The sequence below is a fragment of the Cupressus sempervirens genome, chromosome 1 (genome assembly GCF_028749045.1).
Source record: "Cupressus sempervirens isolate cs-2001-9-10 chromosome 1, ASM2874904v1, whole genome shotgun sequence".
In the NCBI taxonomy this organism is placed as follows: Eukaryota; Viridiplantae; Streptophyta; class Pinopsida; order Cupressales; family Cupressaceae; genus Cupressus; species Cupressus sempervirens.
This window is the reverse complement of record NC_143118.1, coordinates 836,770,890-836,793,469: the sequence shown is the minus strand read 5'-3', so window position 1 is coordinate 836,793,469 and position 22,580 is coordinate 836,770,890. Positions and strand designations below refer to the sequence as shown.

The following is a 22,580-nucleotide window of genomic DNA, read 5'->3' as shown; positions in this document are numbered from 1 at the left end:
TAACTTCAATACTCCCCTACAGTAGTACGCTAATCACATGTATGATTAAATACAACTAAAGCCATGGATTGCTGATACCATTGTGAGAAATGTAAAAATGAATGATGTATCTATTAATGAATGATAGGTCTAATACGAAATGATAGTTACAACAACACTCTATAGTGAAAGGCAACTATGAAAATACATATCAGACTTGGCATATGAAGTCGCCTTAGAGAATAGATGTATTGCAATACCACTGAACAGAAAATAACCTCGTCAAGTGCCCAAGTCGTGTCTCTCTAGCTGCCGCCCCTGATTGTAGATGGCTGTAATAATTTTCTTTGCTTTTTCGAATTTGCTTTTTCGGATTGCTTTTTTCAGATTGCTTTTTCGGATTGCTTTTTTCAGATTGTTTTTTCGGACTGCTTTTTTCGGATTGCTTTTTCGGCCTGCTTTTTCGAACTGCTTTTTCGGCCTGCTTTTTCATACTGCTTTTTGTACTCAAATATTTTTTTTTTCAATGTAGCACAAATAGAAGACTGAAGTATCTTCCTCCCAGCTGCAATAATTCAAGTGATATTTCACACCCTCAAAATTGCGTACCAATTGAGAGTTTTCGTTCTCAATGGCCAGTTGTGACTATTGCAGAAACCCTAGGCTCCACAATGCACATCAACAAACATCAATATCAACAACAACAGATCTGGATGATTAGAATGAAGCCCGGGGTGCCTATTTATTCTTTTCTCTCCACTTTCTCCAGAAGCTTCTAGAACATTATTTTATTTTATCTATTAAGTGACTTTATAAAATATTTTATAATTCAAGTCACTTTATTAAATTAATTAAATATAAAGTTACCTTTTAATATTTATTTATTTGATAACTTTATAAATAATTAACTTAATACCACTTATTTATTTAATTAAAATAATTAATTAGTCATCCTCATAAAATATTCATTATTTTGGACAACTTAATTAATTAAATTAATTAAATCAAATTGCCTCCAAAATGGGGACATGACAATAGGCTTTCCAACAACTTATGGTGTGCTTTCGCTCTGTTGGAGGGACTTAGTATTTATAGTAAGTCAAACTGTTGGTTCCAATGAGCTTAGTTGAGTTAGAGGAGTTGAGTGGTGCTCTCAATTTTAAGTTTGGGCTTGAAGAATCTTGGAGGGGAGCGTCTATTTATAGTAAGTCACCCTATTAAGTTCATTCACCGTCTTTTGTCATCATGATCACTCTGGTCTTGTTAGATTTCGATTCTAATGCTTCTTTAGTTGTTTTCCGAAGACGGGTGAAATATTATTATTATTCATCTAAATATGTTGAGGTTGTATTTTTAGGAAACTTGTGCCATTTGGTGATTATAAATACGAGCTTATTTGACGAGTAAAGCATCTGATTCAACATTATTTTTCTCTTGTTGTCTTTGTGACACTTTTGAAGTTTTGAAATTTCGTGCCCTTGCTAAAGTATTGTAGATTCAATTCTGAGTTTTCATTTTGAGGATTGCATTTGCAATTGTGCTGAGGTATACAGTTGCTTTCTTCTCCTACTGTTGTTTGCTGTGGCTAGGGAGAAATCTCTATTGACTGAATTTATGAATGGTTTGGAAGATTCTTTAACATTTGGGGTTAGCATCAGAAGATCCTCGTGAGCTATTTAGAGGCAGTCATTTCTTCCTATTGTAGCATTTGGTATTTTTAAGCATTCTAGAGGTCATCTCCAAGCACCACGTGGTAAAGTTGAAGCAACACTTGCATTTTCTCTAATCTGCGATTTATCCAGGAGGCTGCGTTTTTGTTCTGGGGGTTGGATCAGTGATCCACATTGCATGATTTTGGATTGTCATTGCCCAACAACACCTAGCGTTGCATACTTGGGCTGCCAGACATTCATTTGGACCTGTGGTTGAAAAGGAAAGGATTGCAGGCCACGTTTTTTTGTATATGTGCAAATTTATAACATTCTACAGGCTGCGATTTGGTCATTGAGGATAGCTGTTCACACTATTGGCTGAAATCTGGCCATTGGGGTAAATAAATCTGCCCTTGCATACAACCTCAAATTTATATTAAGATTTGGATGTTATTATTGTATTTTCTCTAATAGGTATTGAAATAATTGGAACTACTCCATTTGAAGCTGCTTTCAGTCTATGTTCTATTTATTTCCAGCATTGTATATTATTTGTGTTCAAATTCCTCAGAGTCATATATATGTTCATAAAAACACAGAAAAGGGAAAAACATAAAAACTGCAAAAATAACTATTTGAATTCCACCGGCATTACAATTGGAGACTAGACCGAGTTATTACATGAGATTTTTTGTGGATTCTTTCTTTAAGGTAAAAAATTCAGACATATAATAGATCTGACAAAAGCTACCAAACATCAACACTCCCTCTTAGCTAGTGAGGATAAACACACGTATTACCTCAAAATAATATCATGTTAGCAAGATTGAGGATATCATTAATCAAAAGATATCCATCATTTTCATATCACATTTGATATCAACAATATTCATCTCCCAAAATATCAACATATGATATTACTTAATAAAATTTGATATCATGAGTATTGGCCTCCTAGAATATCAAAGATATTTACCAAATACTCTTTGAGTAATGACCTTCCAAAATGAAAGATATTCACCAAATACTGTGAATAATAGCCTCCTAGAACATCAGGATGCATGATATTCACCAAGTACTCTGTGAGTAACGACCTTCCAGCACATCAAGATGCACGATATTCACCAAGTACTTTGTGTAATGGCCTTCCAAAATATCAATAACATTCACCATGTACTCAAAAATGTTTATAAGGTATGTGCACGCGCATTCTCATAATGCTTACCATATAAACATCCACTAAGCAAAGTATAATCTATCATGATCTGCATAGACATGTCATGTCCCCAATTTCTGCCCTTCCTTAGTGACAACATTTCTAGCAAAGTTGGTCTATTATCTGGTTCCCATAGGCCAGCAGAGCATAAAGGGAACCAACCCAGGGGCTTTGAGAGTCATGCATGAGCTTCCCAAGTAGTTTGGAGCAGTAGACAACAGTTTCCTACAATTTAGGAGGGATTCCTAATTTGTAGGGATTGACTAGGAGTGGTCTAGGAGGCATTTGGAGACCTCGGCGAACGTTTTGAAGACTTAGAGTGCATCTCCTATTTTTTAGGAGGCATTCCTATTTTTTAGGAGGAACTCCCAATACAGTGACAGTTCTCTCAGAGGTGCACATAGTAGGGGAGAGTCATTGAGACTCAATTTTGGTTGATTGGGGCAATCTCCTACTTTTTAGGAGCATCCCTAGATCTTAGGGATGGACTGCCAATTGACCCATCTTGTTTGGCATCAGTCACAGACAGGTGACAAGGTTAGATTCATGTTTGATTGGTCATTTTGGGCCTTTTGGGACCATTTGGGAAATACTTTAATATATTTAAATATTTCCTAAGTTGGTGATTAAATAAATTAAATAAGGTTAAGTTTTAGCCATTTTGGAGTAATAAGGGGTTTTTTGGCCTCATGTGGATGTGCATCCTATGGTGTGATAGCTCGTTGGAAAGGTCTCAAAATTCTCTAAATCTTTCTCTTTGGTCTCAGGGCATTTCAATGCATGGAATTCTATCTATGAGGAAAAAGGTCATTTTCTAGTAACATGACCACTTTAAAATAAGAAATTATAACATTTTCACTACACAACACCACTTGGAGACACTTAGGGTTCGATTTGCAATTGAGAGGGGGTTATAAGGAGATGGAAGCTTCATTCTAAGATTATCTTTTGCATATCGAAAAACTTGTTTTTGTGAATTGGCTCTGAGAGAGCAATTCTTCATCTGGGACACAAACCCCAGGTTCTGGATTGGCTGGGACGTAGCCCTCAGTAGTTATTGGCATTGGATTCTTCAGACAGTGTGCGTTGCTATCAGGGATAGAGTACACCATTCTTTATTGTGGATTCAGGTTGCAGTTTTATGGTTTCAGCGTTACAGATTGATTTTTTCAGCTGGGACATGATTCATTGCAGTCTTACGGCTGCCATTTGCAGCAGTTTGGCATCATTGTTAGATGTAAGCTCCTTGGAACTGCATTGGATTTATTATTTGGCTTTATAAATCAGAAATCTGCCTGATCAGCAAGGGCATCTATCAGGGATCTTTCAGTGGTATCAGAGCCTACATCCTGCCAGCCTGTAGGGTTTGTGAGAAATTGTCACAACAGATTTTTGCATTTGGGTATTGGATAAAAAGTTTTGATAATTCATTTCAGCATCGGGGTACTGGCTAAAAAGTTTTTATAATTCATTTTGGCATCTGGGTATCGGGTAAAAGGTTTTGATAATTCATTTCAGCATCTGGGGACTGGCTAAAAAATTTTGATAATTCATTTTGGCATCTGGGTACTGGATCAAAAGTTTTGATAATTCATATTAGCAGTACAGGGTCGATTTTTGCTCTGGCATGTTAGTTTCAGTTGGTCAGCGTGGTAGTTCATTATGGCAAAATTGTTAAGAGATATAACCTTATGGAAAGAATGAGAACAGTCACAACAAAAATTCAAGCTTCAATTGCAGCAGTTCAATGATTCTATGTCAAGTAAATTTGGACATGCTAGTGGATCATCATCTTCTTCTAGAAAGGATCCATTGCCACTAGACAGGAAAACGGAAGTAATTAGCATACTTGAGGAGTATAATACTCTTCCTCAATATGTTAGGGAGAACATTCATTTCAAAGATTACATTGACATGCATCCAAAAATTTGTCACAAGGTTAAACTTGCAAAAAAGGAATACCATGCCATAGTTGATGATATGTTTTCATGTGAAAAAGAAGATTTGTGTCAACCTATCCATGTTCATGATAAAAACACCATAATGGATCAGTCACTTGCAGGGTATGCAGAAGAAAGGCATGAAGATGTGTTATCATTTGAGTTGCAGCCTATGAAAAACAAAAATCAGTCATCATGTGGGATTCCTAAAGAAAAAATAACTCTAGATTAGGAGGAGACACATAGCACACCATTGATTCATCAAGTTGATCACAAAATGGAAGAGATTACAATCATGGACCAGTCCATTAGGGATGCTGAAAGCATGTCTCCAAGGTCTGATACCTATTCTAATTTTTGCAATAGTAGCTCTAGTCATGTGGTATCATCCATTTCACATGAAGGTAATGAGGTTGTTGAGTCTTCCTATGATGGTACTCAGGTTAAGTGTGTTGCACATGAGATTTATATTGTGGATTCAAACCACAAAATTTTTGATTGTGTTTACCCCACCTTGGAAGATGTGAAAAAGGCCCAAGAGACGTGCAATGGATGGTCACATAGAGCTAAGAAGGCCAAGATGCTTGCTGCCCAAGCAAGACAACACTTACAAGAGGTCAAGGAAAGATGCAATCAGCTTGATAATGCAAGAAGACAAAGAGAGTCATACATTAGATCCTTATTTCTTCCAAGGGAAGAAAGTGAGGATGTTGAGCATACAAGGGAAGAGCTTCTTGAGGTAAGTCCACAAGAAGAGCATGTTGAGATGTGTGAAGAGGAAAAGAGTTATGATTTAGAAAACTCAGTTTGGTCTAGTCTGCAGCATGAAGTTTATGACGTTCCTCTTTTAAAGAGCCCCTTAAAGGCTCCAAACAATGATGATATTAGTTTCACTCTTGATAGACCAGCCACAAGTGTTATTTTCATTTGTGTGGAATGGAACATTATAGATTCTGATTTGGTTAGTCATGCATCATCTACAATGGAAGGACAATTGTTAAGATCATATGAAGCCTCTTGTCTTAAAGAGATGATTAGGGAGACTAAGAGGCTGCTTACTAAGAAGATATTGCATTTTGATAATGTTTGGTTTGTTTGGCATACTACACCTTGGAGTTTGTTAGTAATGGAAAACATATCAGTTATGGAGATAGAGGTATGGATCAGATTTTGGGTAGCTAAGGTAGTTAATGAGACATGTTATATTCGTTTGAACACACCCCATGGACCTGCACCTTTAGAGGAGTCACCTACCTTGGAAGGAGAGGCAAGAGAAGACTGCAAAAACATTGTGGAAAGTTATGAACATACTTCTGATTTTTTGACTTTGAACAGCAATTCTCTTTCATCTCATGAGTCAAACTTTGAACCTTGGGTTGGTTACATTCAAGTTGGGGTGTTCAAGTGTGAAGTTGATCCTTCCCTACCAAGAGTTGATGATATATTAAGTTGCATACCTAGTGGACCAGCCACCAAGAGCCTATCTTTGTTGAGAATTAGAAACATCTCTCATTCATCAATGGGTTTATCACCTCTTTCATATGATAGGGCAGCGATGTACCTTTTGATTGAAGATTCAGACTTTTTAAATATTACATTGGGCTTTCAAGATCAAAATATAAGGGACTTCGTTGGTTACATGGTTAAACAAAACATTTATTTAACAACCTTTAATGAAGGCACACTAAATTGTGAAAATATAGGTAAAGTTGCAGCAGCTGTTTGGAAGACTTGGAAAAGTATTCAACAAACTTTCCTTGCCGATGATTGGCTCATTTGTGAATTCCTAACAGCATTGGTTGTTGGTAGTAATTGTGGCTTCATTTGGAGTGAAGTTCTTAGTTGGTTAGATGAGGTACAGTTTCACAACAACAACATAATGAGTATCAACATGCCGGAGGGATGTGTCAGTGCAAAGATTTGGGATCTTGGTTGGGCATTTCTTCAATGGATTCATGTTGAGTTGCTTCACTTTTGGTATATAGATGTTTACATCAGAGTAGCGCAGTGTTTGGGTGGAGCAACATTTCTCAGATCGATATGGGATTCAGGAATTGATAATTCTACAATGTTGGGTACAAATGAAACATGCTTTGGTTTTTCTCATGATGGCATACATACTTCATCTTCGAGTTTGTCATCTACATCCATTGATATGGCAGTGGTATCCTTGTTGTTTGGTGATTCCATAGTCTTCGATTCCTTATGGACTAGTGGCTGTCCAAGCTGGAATCATTTACTACTTGACTTGGCATTGACCACATCCATGATTCAGTATGAGGGCATTGAGGAGTGTTTCTTTGGGACATTTGTTGTTTGGCATTGGTATGATGACGTCTATGATATCATTCGAGTTGCTGGTCAGAATTATAGCAGCATTGTTAGGTGGTCATGTGGGTTGGAATACTGGTTTATGGGAGTTCACTTTTACACCTTGCTAGTCTGCTTCATTGTATGTATGTTTCATGGAGTGCGGTTGAGATACTTCTTCATCTCATTCAGTACATTTGGTATTTTGGTTTGGGATCCAGGCCCTGGTCTCATTGATACATTGGTGCTTCAGGGTCCTAATGAATTGCTTTACAACTTGTGGTTCACTAATATTTATATCAGAATGATGAAGCGTCAGCATGGTGGTTCCCTTTTGAGGCGGATTTGGAATCTTGGAATCACTTGGATTTGCAGTTCAATAGTTGAGGATGTGGAAGCCAATGTAGGCTTACTAGAGTTTTCGCCTTTAGTGTTCCAGTTTGGTTCTTTCAAAGAGCAATTCATTGAGGAGTTGACAGAGTTGGTACAGTATTTGATTGCTCTTCCTTCAAGGGGTTTTCATGAGGCTACTTGTTTGGGTGCAATGCAGGACAGTGTTTCTAGAAGATGGAACTACAAACCTTCTAGGATGGCTTGGGACCCTGGGATCATTCTTGGTTATGCTATGGACTTGCCTAATGTTTGTGGAGTTGGATTGACATTGCTTGAGGACAAGCAATCTTTGGGAAGGGAGGACTGTCATGTCCCCAATTTCTACCCTTCCTTAGTGACAACATTTCTAGCAAGGTTGCTCTATTATCTGGTTCCCATAGGCTAGTAGAGCATAGAGGGAACCAACCCAGGGGCTTTGAGAGTCATGTATGAGCTTCCCAAGTAGTTTGGAGCAGTAGACAACAATTTCCTACAATTTAGGAGGGATTCTTAATTTGTAGGGATTGACTAGGAGTGGTCTAAGAGGCATTTGAAGACCTCGGCGAACGTTTTGGAGACTTAGAGTGCATCTCCTATTTTTTAGGAGGAACTCCCAATACAATGGCAGTTCTCTCAGAGGTGCACACAATAGGGGAGAGTCATTGGGACTCAATTTTGGTTAATTGGGGCAATCTCCTACTTTTTAGGAGCATCCCTAGATCTTAGGGATGGACTGCCAATTGACCCATCTTGTTCGGCATCAGTCACAGACAGGTGACAAGGTTAGATTCATGTTTGATTGGTCATTTTGGGCCTTTTGGGACCATTTGGGAAATATTTTAATATATTTAAATATTTCCTAAGTTGGTGATTAAATAAATTAAATAAAGTTAAGTTTTAGCCATTTTGGAGTAATAAGGGATTTTTTGGCCTCATGTGGATGTGCATCCTATGGTGTGATAGCTCGTTGGAAAGGTCTCAAAATTCTCTAAATCTTTCTCTTTGGTCTCAGGGCATTTCAATGAATGAAATTCTATCTGAGGAAAAAGGTCATTTTCTAGTAACATGACTACTTTAAAATAAGAAATTATAACATTTTCACTACACAACACCACTTGGAGACACTTAGGGTTCGATTTGCAATTGAGAGGGGGTTATAAGGAGATGGAAACTTCATTCTAAGATTATCTTTTGCATATTGAAAAACTTGTTTTTGTGAATTGGCTCTGAGAGAGCAATTCTTCATCTGGGACGCAAACCCCAGGTTCTGGATTGGCTGGGACGTAGCCCTCAGCAGTTATTGGCATTGGATTCTTCAGAAAGTGTGTGTTGCTATCAGGGATAGAGTACACCATTCTTTATTGTGGATTCAGGTTGCAGATTTATGGTTTCAGGGTTATAGATTGATTTTTTCAGCTGGGACGTGATTCATTGCAGTCTTACGGCTGCCATTTGCAGCAGTTTGGCATCATTGTTAGATGTAAGCTCCTTGGAACTGCATTGGATTTATTATTTGGCTTTATAAATCAGAAATCTGCCTGATCAGCAAGGGCATCTATCAGGGATCTTTCAAGACATCATAAGATATCCATCATAATAGAAAATTAAGTTATTGTAAGATCTAGGCACTTCCTCATGATGTACACAAGGGGTAGGTCCATTAAAAAACACTTAGTCACGAGGTATATTCATGAATCACATTCCTCTTGACTGCTACAATCTATTGATCACTGGAGAATCCATCACAACATGGTTTATTCTCTCTAAATCAATATGATCAAAGATCACTGAAGGTTGACAGAATCATATTCATTGTCTACTCCCTGTCTTTCAAGGTTTCCTCTAATGAAATGTCAGGCTCCCTCTGAATCTCAATCTCCCTCTTCCTGCAAGAGCAACCTCAGAAAAGATCAAGGCAAATAAGGATGTTATCATTAATTACAAATAAGATACTATGTTAGATTTACTATATTAGTAACACTTAGAAATTGTACTCAAGAGGAATACTTATCTCATGTAATTGAACAATAATGCCCTCTAGATGGCATTTTATATTAAGCTTAATTATTAATTAAGGTGAAATCTCTACTCCACATTATTTTCATAAATGATGTGTTCTCATGTTATGCTCACCATTATTCTTGAGTTTGAATTAGGGGTCCTACCAATAATGAGAATTAACCTTTATCTTTGTCCCTTTGTAATAATTCCCCCTTTTATTATTTCCTTACACAGGTTTGCAAGGGATATGAAATTGCCATTTTTTTTCACCTTTATATGAACCTTCAGGATTAATCCGTATGTAATCATGCTAGCCTTATAATAGTAGGGGGCAGCTACCACAGAATTGTAGCCGCTCCCCCCCCCTCCACACACACACCCTTACAACAATAGTTTTAGAAAACTCTAGCCAACTTGATTGGTCATCTTTTTGCCTTAGAGAAAGGCTCTTCATGTGGGGTGGGCATTTTATATTGTTTTGGAGGAGACAAAAGGCTCTTCATGTGGGGTGGGTTTTTTATATTATTTTGGAGGAGATAGATTTTCCCTTTGCCATGATAGGGGTTTGCATTCATGAACTAATTGATTTGATCTCCTTTATTGAGAGATGGAGTTGCCAATTCTCGGTATTGCTGAAGCTTGCCTACTTATTGTTTATAGCATATGACAAATTGGTTTAATACATGCTATAGTACTACTGATAGGAAAATATAACACAAAAGCAATTGCAAATGCTTTAGGAAACCACAAATGTATATTCCATTAATGCTTTTCAAGTACATCACATGACAATACAATCAAGATAAGGAACAAGACAAGATAAGATGCCTTTCTCCTTTATGAGAAAGTGTACATATACTATCCGAAGGGTTGTGACCCAACTGTCGCATCATAACAGATTGGCCTTGGTTACTAACAACTTCCTAACAACATGTTTAACTATTCCTGAGAGATAATACAAAATTTTCAAACAAAATTATTTTTTTGAAGGTAAAAATTAAAGCATTGCACTAGGCATGAGATTCTTTGGCCTTGCATAGGTACAAAAGTGACGATTGAGATTCTATTGGTATGAGGCCATGACCCCACACAATTCTATGCCCCCCCCTACAATTCTACAACGACATGCAAAAGTTAGCCAACTAACTAGTATGATGGGTCAGGATTGTTGATGTTTCACGTTTTGCCATATAATAGTAGGGGGTGCAAAACCTAGGATTTACAATAGAAATCACTCGAGTGCTTATACATGTCTTACCACTCAACCGCTCATATCAGTAGCAGTTGGGTCACCCTTCTTGGGGAGAATTAGACATGGGATTTGTATATGTAGGAAGATTGAGGGTTGGCTTGCGCTAGCATTGCCCTACTTTCTTAAGGGTTTTGCCTCCTACCCTAGGAGTTTGTATCTTCTTGATAGATCTTTCTTTGATTTGGGCTCACTTAAGCTCTGCCTATATCTAGGTGCCCCTATCCTCACCTTCATTGTGTTCAGATGAGTTCAACTTAATATGGGAGTTGTATATGGATGAGTATTTGCAAAACAATCTCTAATTCTTATTTCCCAATTTCTCTTTTGCACATGCCCAAAAAACCTCGATTTTATGATTTTGTCATTTCAGTCTCATTTCCTAGCTATATCTAATAGTGAATTTGAAGGAAATTTGAATTTCTAACGCTTCAGATCTGCAATATTTTGTAAATTTCAGTCCACAATAGGGAAGCCAAATTATCTTCGTCTTGCTTAACTCCCCTTATCTCACAATTTCAATCAAATCAGGCTCTGATTTTTCTTCCTCTTTCCTGATTTCCGTACTTAGCTCTGCTTTTTGTTTTATTGGATTAAATTGAACTTGGGTTAGAATTGAACAATCTCAGCTCTCATATATAGGCACTTCAATCAAAAGAAATGTCTCTTGTTGGGCTGACCTGATTAAGGCTACATTGAACTGCAATCAACTTAGTTGTTACTAAGGTCGCCTTGCATTGCTTATTTTTAAATTCGAAAAATGATTTACTCCCTTCGCTGACCTGATTGTGCTTGTCATTAAATTTACAATTTGTCTTTAGCTACTCCAACTTGTTTGAAATTGCTTGCGAGTGCTTCTTATGAAGGGCAAAGACCTATGTGGTTTGTAAATCAATTCCAAGGCAAGGTCAGATTCCAGCCTGCCTTTGGAATTAATTCCAAAGTTGCTAAGTTCAACACAACATCGATTTTACCTTATTCTTTCAGATTCTTTTGATTTGCAACTCGGTTTTTCATTCAATTGTTCAATCTTCACACTTGAAATTCCTTTTTTCCACTTGCCAATTGACTCTCATCCTCCATTGCATAAATTTTTCACTTTGTAGCCTCAGATCTGATCATAAACACTTGAATGTCCATGTCAACATGCCCAGATTTCTCCATTATAAGAATTGAATTCAGGTCTCAAGGCAATAATCTTGAATTGGTCTTGAAAGGGGCTTGCCAACAGTTGGGCCAAATTCATGGGTATCTTAAAATTCAATTTTAAGGCAGGGTCAGATTCTGACCTGCCCTTGGAAATCCACATTAAGGCACTTCAAATTTTTGCAACATTTTGGCAACTTTGTAGATTTAATTTCTTTATTTGATTTCACCCCAATCAAATAGATTGCGTTTTGTCTCCTTGGTCTAGTACCATATTTCAAATGCATATCAGAGCGAATCTCTTTGGAATGGATTAGATTTTAACTTGGAATCTAGAATCCATCTATTGTTTTAAGGCGAAGATCACAAGTCCATGAAGAGTTTTTCCAAGTCAAGGTTAGATTCCAATTTGACCTTGAAAATTTGTCCAAGTCAAGGTTGAGATCCGACCTAGGCTTGGAGATTCCATGTTCTCAATTGCCATGCACACCACTCAAGATACAATGCAAAGAGTGGGAGAATAGTTTCGTGAAAGTGTAATATTCCCAAATCAACCCTTGAACCAATAATGGGCTTGGAGTTGAAAATTCCAATTGTTTAGAAGGTCCACTAAGTTGCCATACGGTGGAATTAGTAAGAGGAAGCCATACATAGTGGGAAAACATCAAATGATAGCCATATGATGTCTTTTGTTTGTTTGCATGGTGGCAATAGACTAATCATACGGTGTAAGGTGAATGGTCCATACGGTGGTGTGGCAAGGTTACCATTCGGTAAGGTTGTCGTATGATGAGGGATGAAGATTGTTGGAGCCATACTGGGGGAAGTTACCGTACATAGGGAATGGGAAGCCAAGTATGTACGGGCAAGGGGGTGTATGGTGGAGGGAGAGAGAACCAAAGCGTACATGGTATAGAAAGGTGGAGGTTGAGATAGTATGAATGCCACCGTGAAGGAAGTATGGTAAGTTAGTATACCTGTATTGGTTTTGAATGCAATTGCATCTTTTGCCAGCCAAATCAATGCGCTAAGAATTTGGCAATGACACAGCTATAGACCAATATAGATAGTGTAGTTCCAATCACAAAATATATATTTGTAGAGAAAGATAGTGCTTTGATTTGCTAGATCCGAGCAAAGTAATACACCGACGGAATAGGGTGAGGGAATCCCACCAGAATTGTGATAGCCAAGTAGGGAAGGTCTTGCACTTCTGAAATAGTGAACAATGGAGAGCTGCAACAAGAATTCGCAGTATAGAGAAAATAATCCAAAATTGCCTAACAATCACTACCTACATGTTGTACTTAAATATCCTTTGGAGGAACTCCCAAGGGTTTACAAAGAGAGCTAACAACAACACCTATGGATACAATTAAGATAAAAATGGGTCCGAGATATACTAAATCAATCAGTCCATAAACAAAGTTTTGATCATCTATTCATTTTATGATGGGAACTCTACAATCCTTCTATCCCAAAACGCAATGCCAGATGGTGAAGAATGTGTTCCCCCTCCCAAGTAGCAAATCGTCCAGCGGCAAGTGCTTCCAGCGTACCAAGTATCCCTTCAGGGTATGGTTCCGCTATGTTTTCTCCTGTACATTAATGATCATGACTGGTTCCAACACGAGCTTCCCTTCTTCATTGAGCGGTGGAAGATCTGTAGTTACTACGATGTTCTGTCCCATGACTTTCTTCAGGTAGGAGATGTGAAAGACATTATGGATGCAACTCCCTTTTGGCAATTCGAATTCATAGGTAACTTCACCTATACGGCAAGTTACACAATAAGGACCATAAAAATGTGGCCTCGGTTTCTCTTTCTCTTTTCCCTTCAATGGTGATTGCCTCTACGGCTAGAGTCTAAGATAGGCCAGATCGCCCACCTCAAAACCTCTCTCGATTCAGTGTTTTCTGTGTAGATCTTTTGTTGATTTTGTGCCCTTTGTAAGTTTTCCTTCAAGAATCTCAGAACGTCTTGCCCCTCCTGAAGCTAGTCTTTTGCCCTAGGTGCGCGACTGTCACCTAGAACCATGTCCATAAATGAAAGGAGTTCATACCCGTAGAGTGCTTTGAAGGGTGCCATCCCAATAGACATGTGATAAGTTGTATTGTTATAGTATTCCCCTCGATGCACCCATTTGATCCATACTCGTTGTTGTGCTGAAACATAGTTTTGAAGGTCGCCTTCCAACCACTTGTTCACAACCTTCGTCTATTCGTCGGTCTGAGGGTGATAGCTGGTACTTGGGGACAATTTTGTTCCTGCCAATCGAAATAATTCTGTCGAGAAGATAGTTAGAAACTGACCATCCCTGTCACTAACAATGTTTCAAGGTTACCCGTGCAAACAAAAAACTTCTTTGAAAAATTTGTCGGCTACCTCTGCGGCCTGGAAAAGATGGTGAAGAAGTGTGCATACTTTGTCAATTTGTCAACCACCAAAAAGCTACAATCCCTTCCATTTGCCTTAGGAAGTTCAGTGATGGAATCCATAGAGATACTTTCCCACTTTTGTTTTGATATCGGCAAGGGCTATAATAGTCCAATCGGTAAGTGGTGTTTGGATTTGTTTTGCTGGCATAGTGCACATTTCCACACGTATTGCAAAGCATCATCTTTAAGTCCCTTCCACGAGAACCTCTCCTTGAGTTGTCTATAGGTCTTGAGAAACCCCAAGTGTCTGGGCAAGAGTGAGGCATGTATTTCCATCAGGACTTTCTACTTCAGTTTGGACTTAGGCACTAAGGCAACCCGATCCTTATAGTAAATGTTGTCATCGACCACCTTGTAATGGTCGTCCTAAGTATTGCCATCCATTAGCTTACATGCAAATGTGTTTTTAGAATATTCCACCAATAAGTGTGCTTTCCAGTCAGCTAAAATCTGAGACAGTAAGCAAATGGTGGGTTTTCTTGACAAAGCATTTGCAACTACAATATTCTTGCCCTTCACATATTCAATGTCAAAATCAAAAGCCTGAAACTTACCCATTTTTGTTGCCTCTTGTTTAGATCTTTTTGCTCTAGAAAATATCTTAAACTATTATGAATGGTATGGATGACAAACTTGGCACCCACCAAATATTGCCAAAACTTGGTCAAGGCATGCACAATGGCCAACATCTCTTTATCTTAAATGGAATATAGGCGCTCAACTTGTGTAAGCTTCTGACTCTCATAGGCTATAGGGTGTCTTTCCTGCATCGATACAATGCTAGTGCCCTCTCTGGACGCATCACACTCCAGGATGAATGGTTGAGTGAAATCAGGTAAGGTGAGAATTGGGCAAGCGCTTATTGCTTCTTTTAACTTATCAAAAATTTGTTGCACCATTTCATTCCATTGGAACAATGTAAGTCCTCTTGTGTTACCACATGTCACATTTTCCATTGAGCTTATCCAACCTAGAAAGAACCTTGGAAATTACCTCTGTGATCTTACTTACAATCTTAGCATACATGGATTTTTTGATCAAGAGAGGACAAAATACTTCAATATTTTATTCTACTGTTAATGCAGTCATAAAACACATATCAACAAGACGAATGCTTTCTCATCAATCATTGCTTCTTCTCTAATGTTTGGGCAATTCTCCACATGTTCCTAGTTGCTAGACATTGAAATTTGAATCACATTTACATGATTTTTTTATCTTTGGTAGATGTCAACTTTTGTTTTTCGGTTTCATTCTTCTCTATCATTTGGATGATATGAGCTGCACTGATCTTCTCAGGGAGAATATGCCACTCCCTCCAAATAAATCTTGGGGGCATTCTTATCTTAGGTCTTCTCTCCAGGTTTTGGATCTTCCATTTTATGTGAAGTTACACTAGTGCTCAATTCCTTTCTTTTTCTCAAATGTGCTTCTATTTACTCTTTTTCGTAGACAAAATACAAGAACATTGTAATCTTTAGTGAATTATTAGGGAAAATAGGGCTTCCTTTCCATTATTATCAATTTGGCCGCATAAAATCTTTAGAATGCAAAGTTTACATCCATCATTTGAGCCGTGGACTGTGGTTCTACTGCAGAAACCATTACTGTTCCTACCATATCACAGATTCAAAACTCATTTTAAATTTGTCTTTAAGGAACAACATCATACCTATCATTCTTTAAAGGAATCCAGTTTTACCTGCTAGGCTGTCCCCCACCCATTAGCTTATATACGAGTAAATGTGATTCCTAAAATATAATCAGCCTTAGGGGAGAATACAAACTAATGCTTCTTGAAAAATCAAAGATCCAAATTAAAGGAATCAGGTTTTCACAGTCCATGAAATATGTGTGACATGCTTTTGGAAAACTCCAGAATTTTTTTTAATGCAAAAACATTTATACACATTTATCTTCCAAAAGCTTGATAAATGTAAATCCAAACTTTTTTGGAACAGGAATGGTTAGAAGAGTCCATTTAAAATTCTATTGGATAATTGCAAATGGAAAGAATGCTATTTCAATATCCAATTAGAGGAATGGCTATTGAAGTGACTAATTTTGGTAACACCCTCTCAAAATTCATTGTTTGGTGTTTCTGCAACTGGAACTACTAGAAAAAGTGGATATAGAATTCCAAAAGACAAATATTGAAATTGTGAGCAAGAGTGTGTAGAATCTTTTCCTTTTTGACAGATGCTTTTGTCCATACTATATGGTTCATTTTTCAGTGGGGTTATTTTCATTTATAATAGAGAGCCGTCCTTGATCTATGCTGCTACTTTTTGGCATATGAGACTTTATGTATATGTGTGCTATTTGTCTCCAAAGAAAAGATTTTGAGATTAGCAGGTATAATCATTAATTCATTCTAATTGTAATTTCTAACTTTATAATGGCTTTCGTTTCTCATGTTTCATACTGTTTGATTGTTTAGTAATCAATTTGTATTTCATTTTCATTTGCTATTTGCAATGATTGAGTAAAAACCCCGCATCATAGTACTTGCTGATGTATATTTTGTTTTCCAATTTGGACTTTTCCAAACTGTTACTTATATTTTGACTGTGCAGCTCGTCACTATGAGATTATGTATTTAATCCATGAGGATAATGCGAATGAAGTTGAGGAAGTTGTTTCAGTGGTTAAAGGTGTGTTGGTTTATTTAATCTATCTTTTCTTATATAGGTATGTGATTACAAATTTAAGAATGAAGTCAATGATGCAGCTACAAAGTCTAGTGAAGATTAAATATTGCAAAGATAAGAAACATGTAATTCCATAAATTTAGCATTTAGCTGCTTCTGATAATACAGAAGAGTTTTTTGAGTGAACTATATTAAAGAGGGACCTTTTGATAAATTAAAACATTATAGAATGTTCTCTGAGAAGCTAAACATTCACCAATATTGTAGCTATATGTTAAAATGTAGATGAAGGGCATTTTGCACAAAATTTGGGAAGACTATTGACTTCGTTTTTGAAGAAGATGTCTCCTAAAGTATGAAGCTTTTGCATAGGTTATCTGTTTTCTAAAGTGCACCCATGCTTGTGACATCTGAGATCGGGTATTAGTATGGGTGCACACCAATGACACTACACTGCCAGCTGTTTCCATTAACCTCAGTGATAACTTTATATCTTCCACGTGAATGACTTATTATAGTTTTTACCATTCAAAGCAACTGAAGAAGTTATACATGGACATACCCTTTAATGGGGATAAGAAGATTTTTCTGAGTTACCGATTCTTGTTCGGGGATGGATTTGGGTTCGAGGGTTCAGGCAATTTTTTTCCCCTTTTGGTTTTGTGGGTGGGTTTGTGAGTGTGTGTGTATATAGTGCATAATTGTAAAATTTAGTCATTTCATAGTATGAATATAGGTTGCTTGATCATTGATCAATGCCAAATGTCAAAGATATACATTATATACCTGCTCGTTAATCTATGTTCATGATTGTAAAAAAATTCATACATTGAATTACTAAATTGCAAAATGAAATTTCAAAACATAGTGTAGTTCATCAAATAATAAAGTTTGAAACATAATGATAAATGACAAGTGTTTAACAGTTTATAAATGATTATAGTATCAAATGCCCGTCAAGGGTCAAATGGGTCATCAAACAATGAGGGATGAATGGCTTCATCCCTGGCTGCAACTATATCTAGATCCTCATCATTGGAACAAACAATCTCGATAACCTTCTCTTAAAACTTGCAAAATGGGCACACCAAAATGAGAGAACAAATGAGAGATTAGATGAGTGAAATGTTTTTTATTAGGCTTCTTTTAGGGTTACATAACTTGGATTGTAATTCGCTTGGATTCGTGCTAAAATCCAATATCCGGATCTTGCCTGAACCCGCAGCAAACCCAGATATGAATCTAGACCTGAGCGAACCCGGACTAGAATCCACGCTGCAGGGTGCAAACCCGGTTTCATAGAGATTTTTGACTATCGCTCCCTTTGTGGACATTCTCTTGATCAAAATACATCAATGATGCTTTTCCATAAGTATTTGTCCCAATCTTGATTCTTGCGTCCTTGTGTTTCATGTTTTCATTTTAAGAAAGAGAGAAAGAAATGGTTAATACAACACAGGGACATGCTCCCTATGTTTGACCGGTCATCCCCAAATATTTCACGTATTGAGCATGCATAAGAAATGCTCCCTAACATTTCCTATTTAAAAACCCATCTCTCTTCTTCTAGAGATCCCTATTATTCTAATTATCATGGCACATCCCAACCTTGAATTCCATATCTGCAAATATGCTTCTTTTTTAGCTTATTTTGTGGATTTCTTAATGAGTCCATGGAATCCTTAGAACCATCTAGCAGTCCTTGAGTTGTGTTGAGGCCAACAAGACATTCAAAAATATTGCGAAAACTATTAGAGGGTGCCAAACAATTCTCAACGGTCCTTAAACATTGAGAAAAAGAAAGCATAGGATGTAGCATCCTCTAACTCCTTGTAGCCAATTTCTTCCCTTCTCAAGAATCTTAATTTTAAAGAGAAGTGTGAAATTGCTTAAAAAAGGGAAAAAAACTAGGCATTGAAGCAAATTTGGAGATTTTGTTTTAAAATTTCTTGCTATACCTCTTGTGATGTAGTATATTCTTTGAGCAAGATAAGCAACGATGAATGATGTATAGAATGCTTTAGATGACGACGTATATGTGTTGTGTGCTCGTGGAAACAATATGGGGATGTGTCTAGATAGAGGATAATTCTAGAAGTAGAACAGCTTTTTTTAAAATTAATTTGTGTGTTCTATAAATGCCACTCTTGAGGGAGATGTATCGATGTGTATTTTCAACTATCTATTGTATATCTAAATTGTGGGCGTCAATTAAAACAAGTATTTTTTATATCACAACAAATACTTAACAAATTCATTTAGATTAACATTCCTTTATTGTGGTTCTATTTCTAACTAAACATATTGTTCATGGAAATGGTCTTAGGAAAGGTGTATCAAGTATAACTCTTTTGTGGCATACTCCACTAAAGATGCTCAAATGTGTTATGGGAAATTGATGTTGTTTTAATGGAGAAGATGGAAGCTCCTTATATAGATTTACAAAGACGATGTTTCTAAAAGAAATAATTGTGAATTAAAGTCGAAAATAAAATCCGCCTAATTATGGTAAAGCAATGATGTTTTAATTAGAGGAGATGGAAGCTCCTTATATGGATTTAAAAAGATGATGTTTCTAAAACATTCATGCACTAAATACAAAAATAGGAACTACCTAATAAACTTAAGAGTAACTAACATGACCATTTAAGAAACATTACAATATTCTAATATAAGGATTGCCCTATCAATTACTGATTGAGGATCTTTGGTGGGATCATTTACACATGCATGAAATAGTTCTGTCTCTTGGGACACTTGGTTTTTAATTTTAAGGCTATTGATATTGCATGATCGATAATGTTCCCTTTGTCTGTCTCTATTATTGAACCAACAAATACATATTCATTTGTATCAAAACCAAACTCCATATGAACAAAATTCAACTGGTCAACGATATGTTCATTTGAATTGCATCTAAGCTGGCTAAAATAATTTTCGTCAATTTGAACATCTATCGAACTTTTCATGTTTTGTTTTCATCAAGTGCTTTGTATATCCCCTCTCTATTAATTTTAAAATTATAATTTGTTCCATGTATTCTTTATTTGAACAATAAGAATTTGTAATTTATTTTGATGTGGAAAAATGTTATGTAATCACTCCCCATAGGGTCTTACCTAATTTTTCACATAATTCTTAATCATGGTTTAGATTATGTTTGTTTGGTATCTAGAGATTCTTGAATCCCTATTATTTAACATGATTAGTAAGATTGAATAAGGCTATCTCTCCTTATGTCTCTAATGACATAATGGATGGAAGATTTACTATTGGTCGAGTTTGGACACGCTCAACTTGGGGCTTCCTCAGACCTTTATCCATATTGTTATTCTTTTGCCTCAATGTGACTGATTTACTCCTCCCCCTGTGCACACTCCCTTTCCATTATGTAATGTGACATAACATAATTCTTATTCAACTCACTAATAGTTTTATCATCTCATTTATACACAAAATTAATTTAAATGCGTTGTACAAGAAACTACTATTATTTATGTCTATACATGTACATGTAATTATCTAAAATATAATGAATTTCATTATTCAAATAATTAAGAGCATTATTTTATTACTAAAATTTAGCCAATAAATATGATTTTGAGTCATAAAAGCTAATATATCTATTTCAAACAAACTAGTAACATTTAATATATCAAATTTATTAAAAGTAAGGAGAATGGGGATAAATAGGACATACCTTTTCTTTATTAAAAAAACTTGTCTATATCTATTGGGCATCTAGTCTATATGCATTTCCTTCCTCTCTATTTTTATGCTTCCATATTATTTCGTCCCTTTTGCTTTTTGAATGGTTTTCTATCATTATAAACTCTTCCAAATTCCACATCTTCCAAAGATATGTTTTTTTATCCATGTTTTATTCCATGTAAATTGGCATTCAATGCCATGTTTATTTTGTTTCATACCCAGAGATTCTTGAATCCCTCTTATTTAACATTATTAGTAAGATTCAATAAGGCTATCTCTGTTTATGTCTCTAATGATGTAATGGATGGAAGATTTACTGGGCTCCCTTGGATCTTATTGGGATTCTCTTGCCTCAATGTGACCAATTCACTCCACCCGCTGTGCACACTCTCTTTCCATTATGTAACGTGACATAACATAATTCTTATTCAGCTCACTAATAGTTTTATCATCTCATTTATACGCGAAATTAAATTAAATGTGTTGCACAAGAAACTACTATTATTTATGTCTATACATGTACATGCAATTATCTAAAATATAATGAATTTCATTATTCAAATAATTAAGAGCATTATTATATTACTAAAATTTAGCCTATAAATATGATTTAGACTCAGAAAAGCTAATATATCTATTTCAAACAAATTAGTAACATTTAATATATCAAATTTATTAAAAAGTAATGAGATCTAGGATAAATAGGACATACCTTTTCTTTATTAAAAAAACTTCCCTATATCTATTGGGCATCTAGCCTATATGCATTTCCCCCCTCTTTATTTTTATGCCTCCATATTATTTCGGCCCTTTTTCTTTTTGAATGATTTCCTATCATTATAAACTCCTCCAAATTCCCACATCTTCCAAAGATATATATTTTATCCATGTTTTATTCCATGTAAATTGGCTTTTAATGCCATGTTTATTACTTCCTTTTGTCCCTCTATTTGGGTTTCATTTTCTTATTTCGTTGCTTTCGTTGGTGATTTCTTTCATTTCTTTTTTCCGCCATGGCTCTTTGTTGTTGACATTATTATAGAATGTATATGTATAGAGATGATTTGTGTTTAGGGTGGGCCACATGTTTAACTATGCAATTGGGTCAAAGCCTTATTAAAAAAGTTATACATCTTTTATTTATTTTTCAGCCTTTTATCTGCCTCCTAATTGATGCCTTTTGTACTATCCCCATACCCTATAAGTAGGGTGGCCAAACAGGGTGATGTGGGGTGGAAGAGTTACGTCCAATGGAAGAGTTTTGTGACCTTTGATTTAGGATATATCTCCATGTTTTTGACTTAATCCAAGATGTGTTCTAAGCGGTGTTTTAGATATTGATGTTTTGTTCTTTAAATGTATTAATGCGTATTGATATATTTATATATTAATACTGATGTTTTATTATTAATATATTATTGATTCTAATATTGATTTGGCTAAAAACAATCTAATAATAATAATAATAATAATATCAAATCAATAATGAATTCAATCAAATGTATCTATTATTAAATATAGATATATATTATTGAGCGTTTATGATAAACTATTCATTATCTATTATCTATTATTGGGCTTGTGACATGTTAGCTATTTCAAATTTGTTTTACTTCTTGTAGAAGATTTTATGCTATATTCTTTATATTTATATTGACCTCCATTTGAATGTGGAACTTGAAGTATTTGCATTGATATGCATTGTCAACATTATCTCAACTTTGTTTGCAAGTTTTGGTGGCTGTGGATTATAATTCATGTTATTTAATGCTGAAAATTAATGTTCGTTGTTTTCTTGTTCACATCTATACAAATTGAGTTGTCAAGTGCTTGAGAAACCTTTATTGCCAGGTAACATTATTAAGAAATATAACTCATGTTTGGTAGAGCAAGTTTATGTAGTCCATGTTGGAA

The 22,580-nt window shown here is 36.0% G+C and overlaps 1 protein-coding gene across 2 annotated transcripts in view; it reads left to right on the top strand.

Moving 5' to 3' along the window:
* LOC149580455 (protein REGULATOR OF FATTY ACID COMPOSITION 3, chloroplastic-like) overlaps positions 1-22,580 on the top strand; it is a 134,127-nt gene that overhangs the window by 68,933 nt on the left and 42,614 nt on the right. Inside the window, exon 5 of one of the 2 annotated variants that reach the window (XM_089791109.1) lies at positions 16,881-16,958. The exons of the other annotated variant lie outside the window; for it this stretch is intronic. Within the exon in view, the coding sequence (XP_089647235.1) occupies positions 16,881-16,958 (78 nt within the window). The remainder of the gene's footprint in view (positions 1-16,880; positions 16,959-22,580) is intronic. 2 annotated transcript variants of the gene reach the window in all.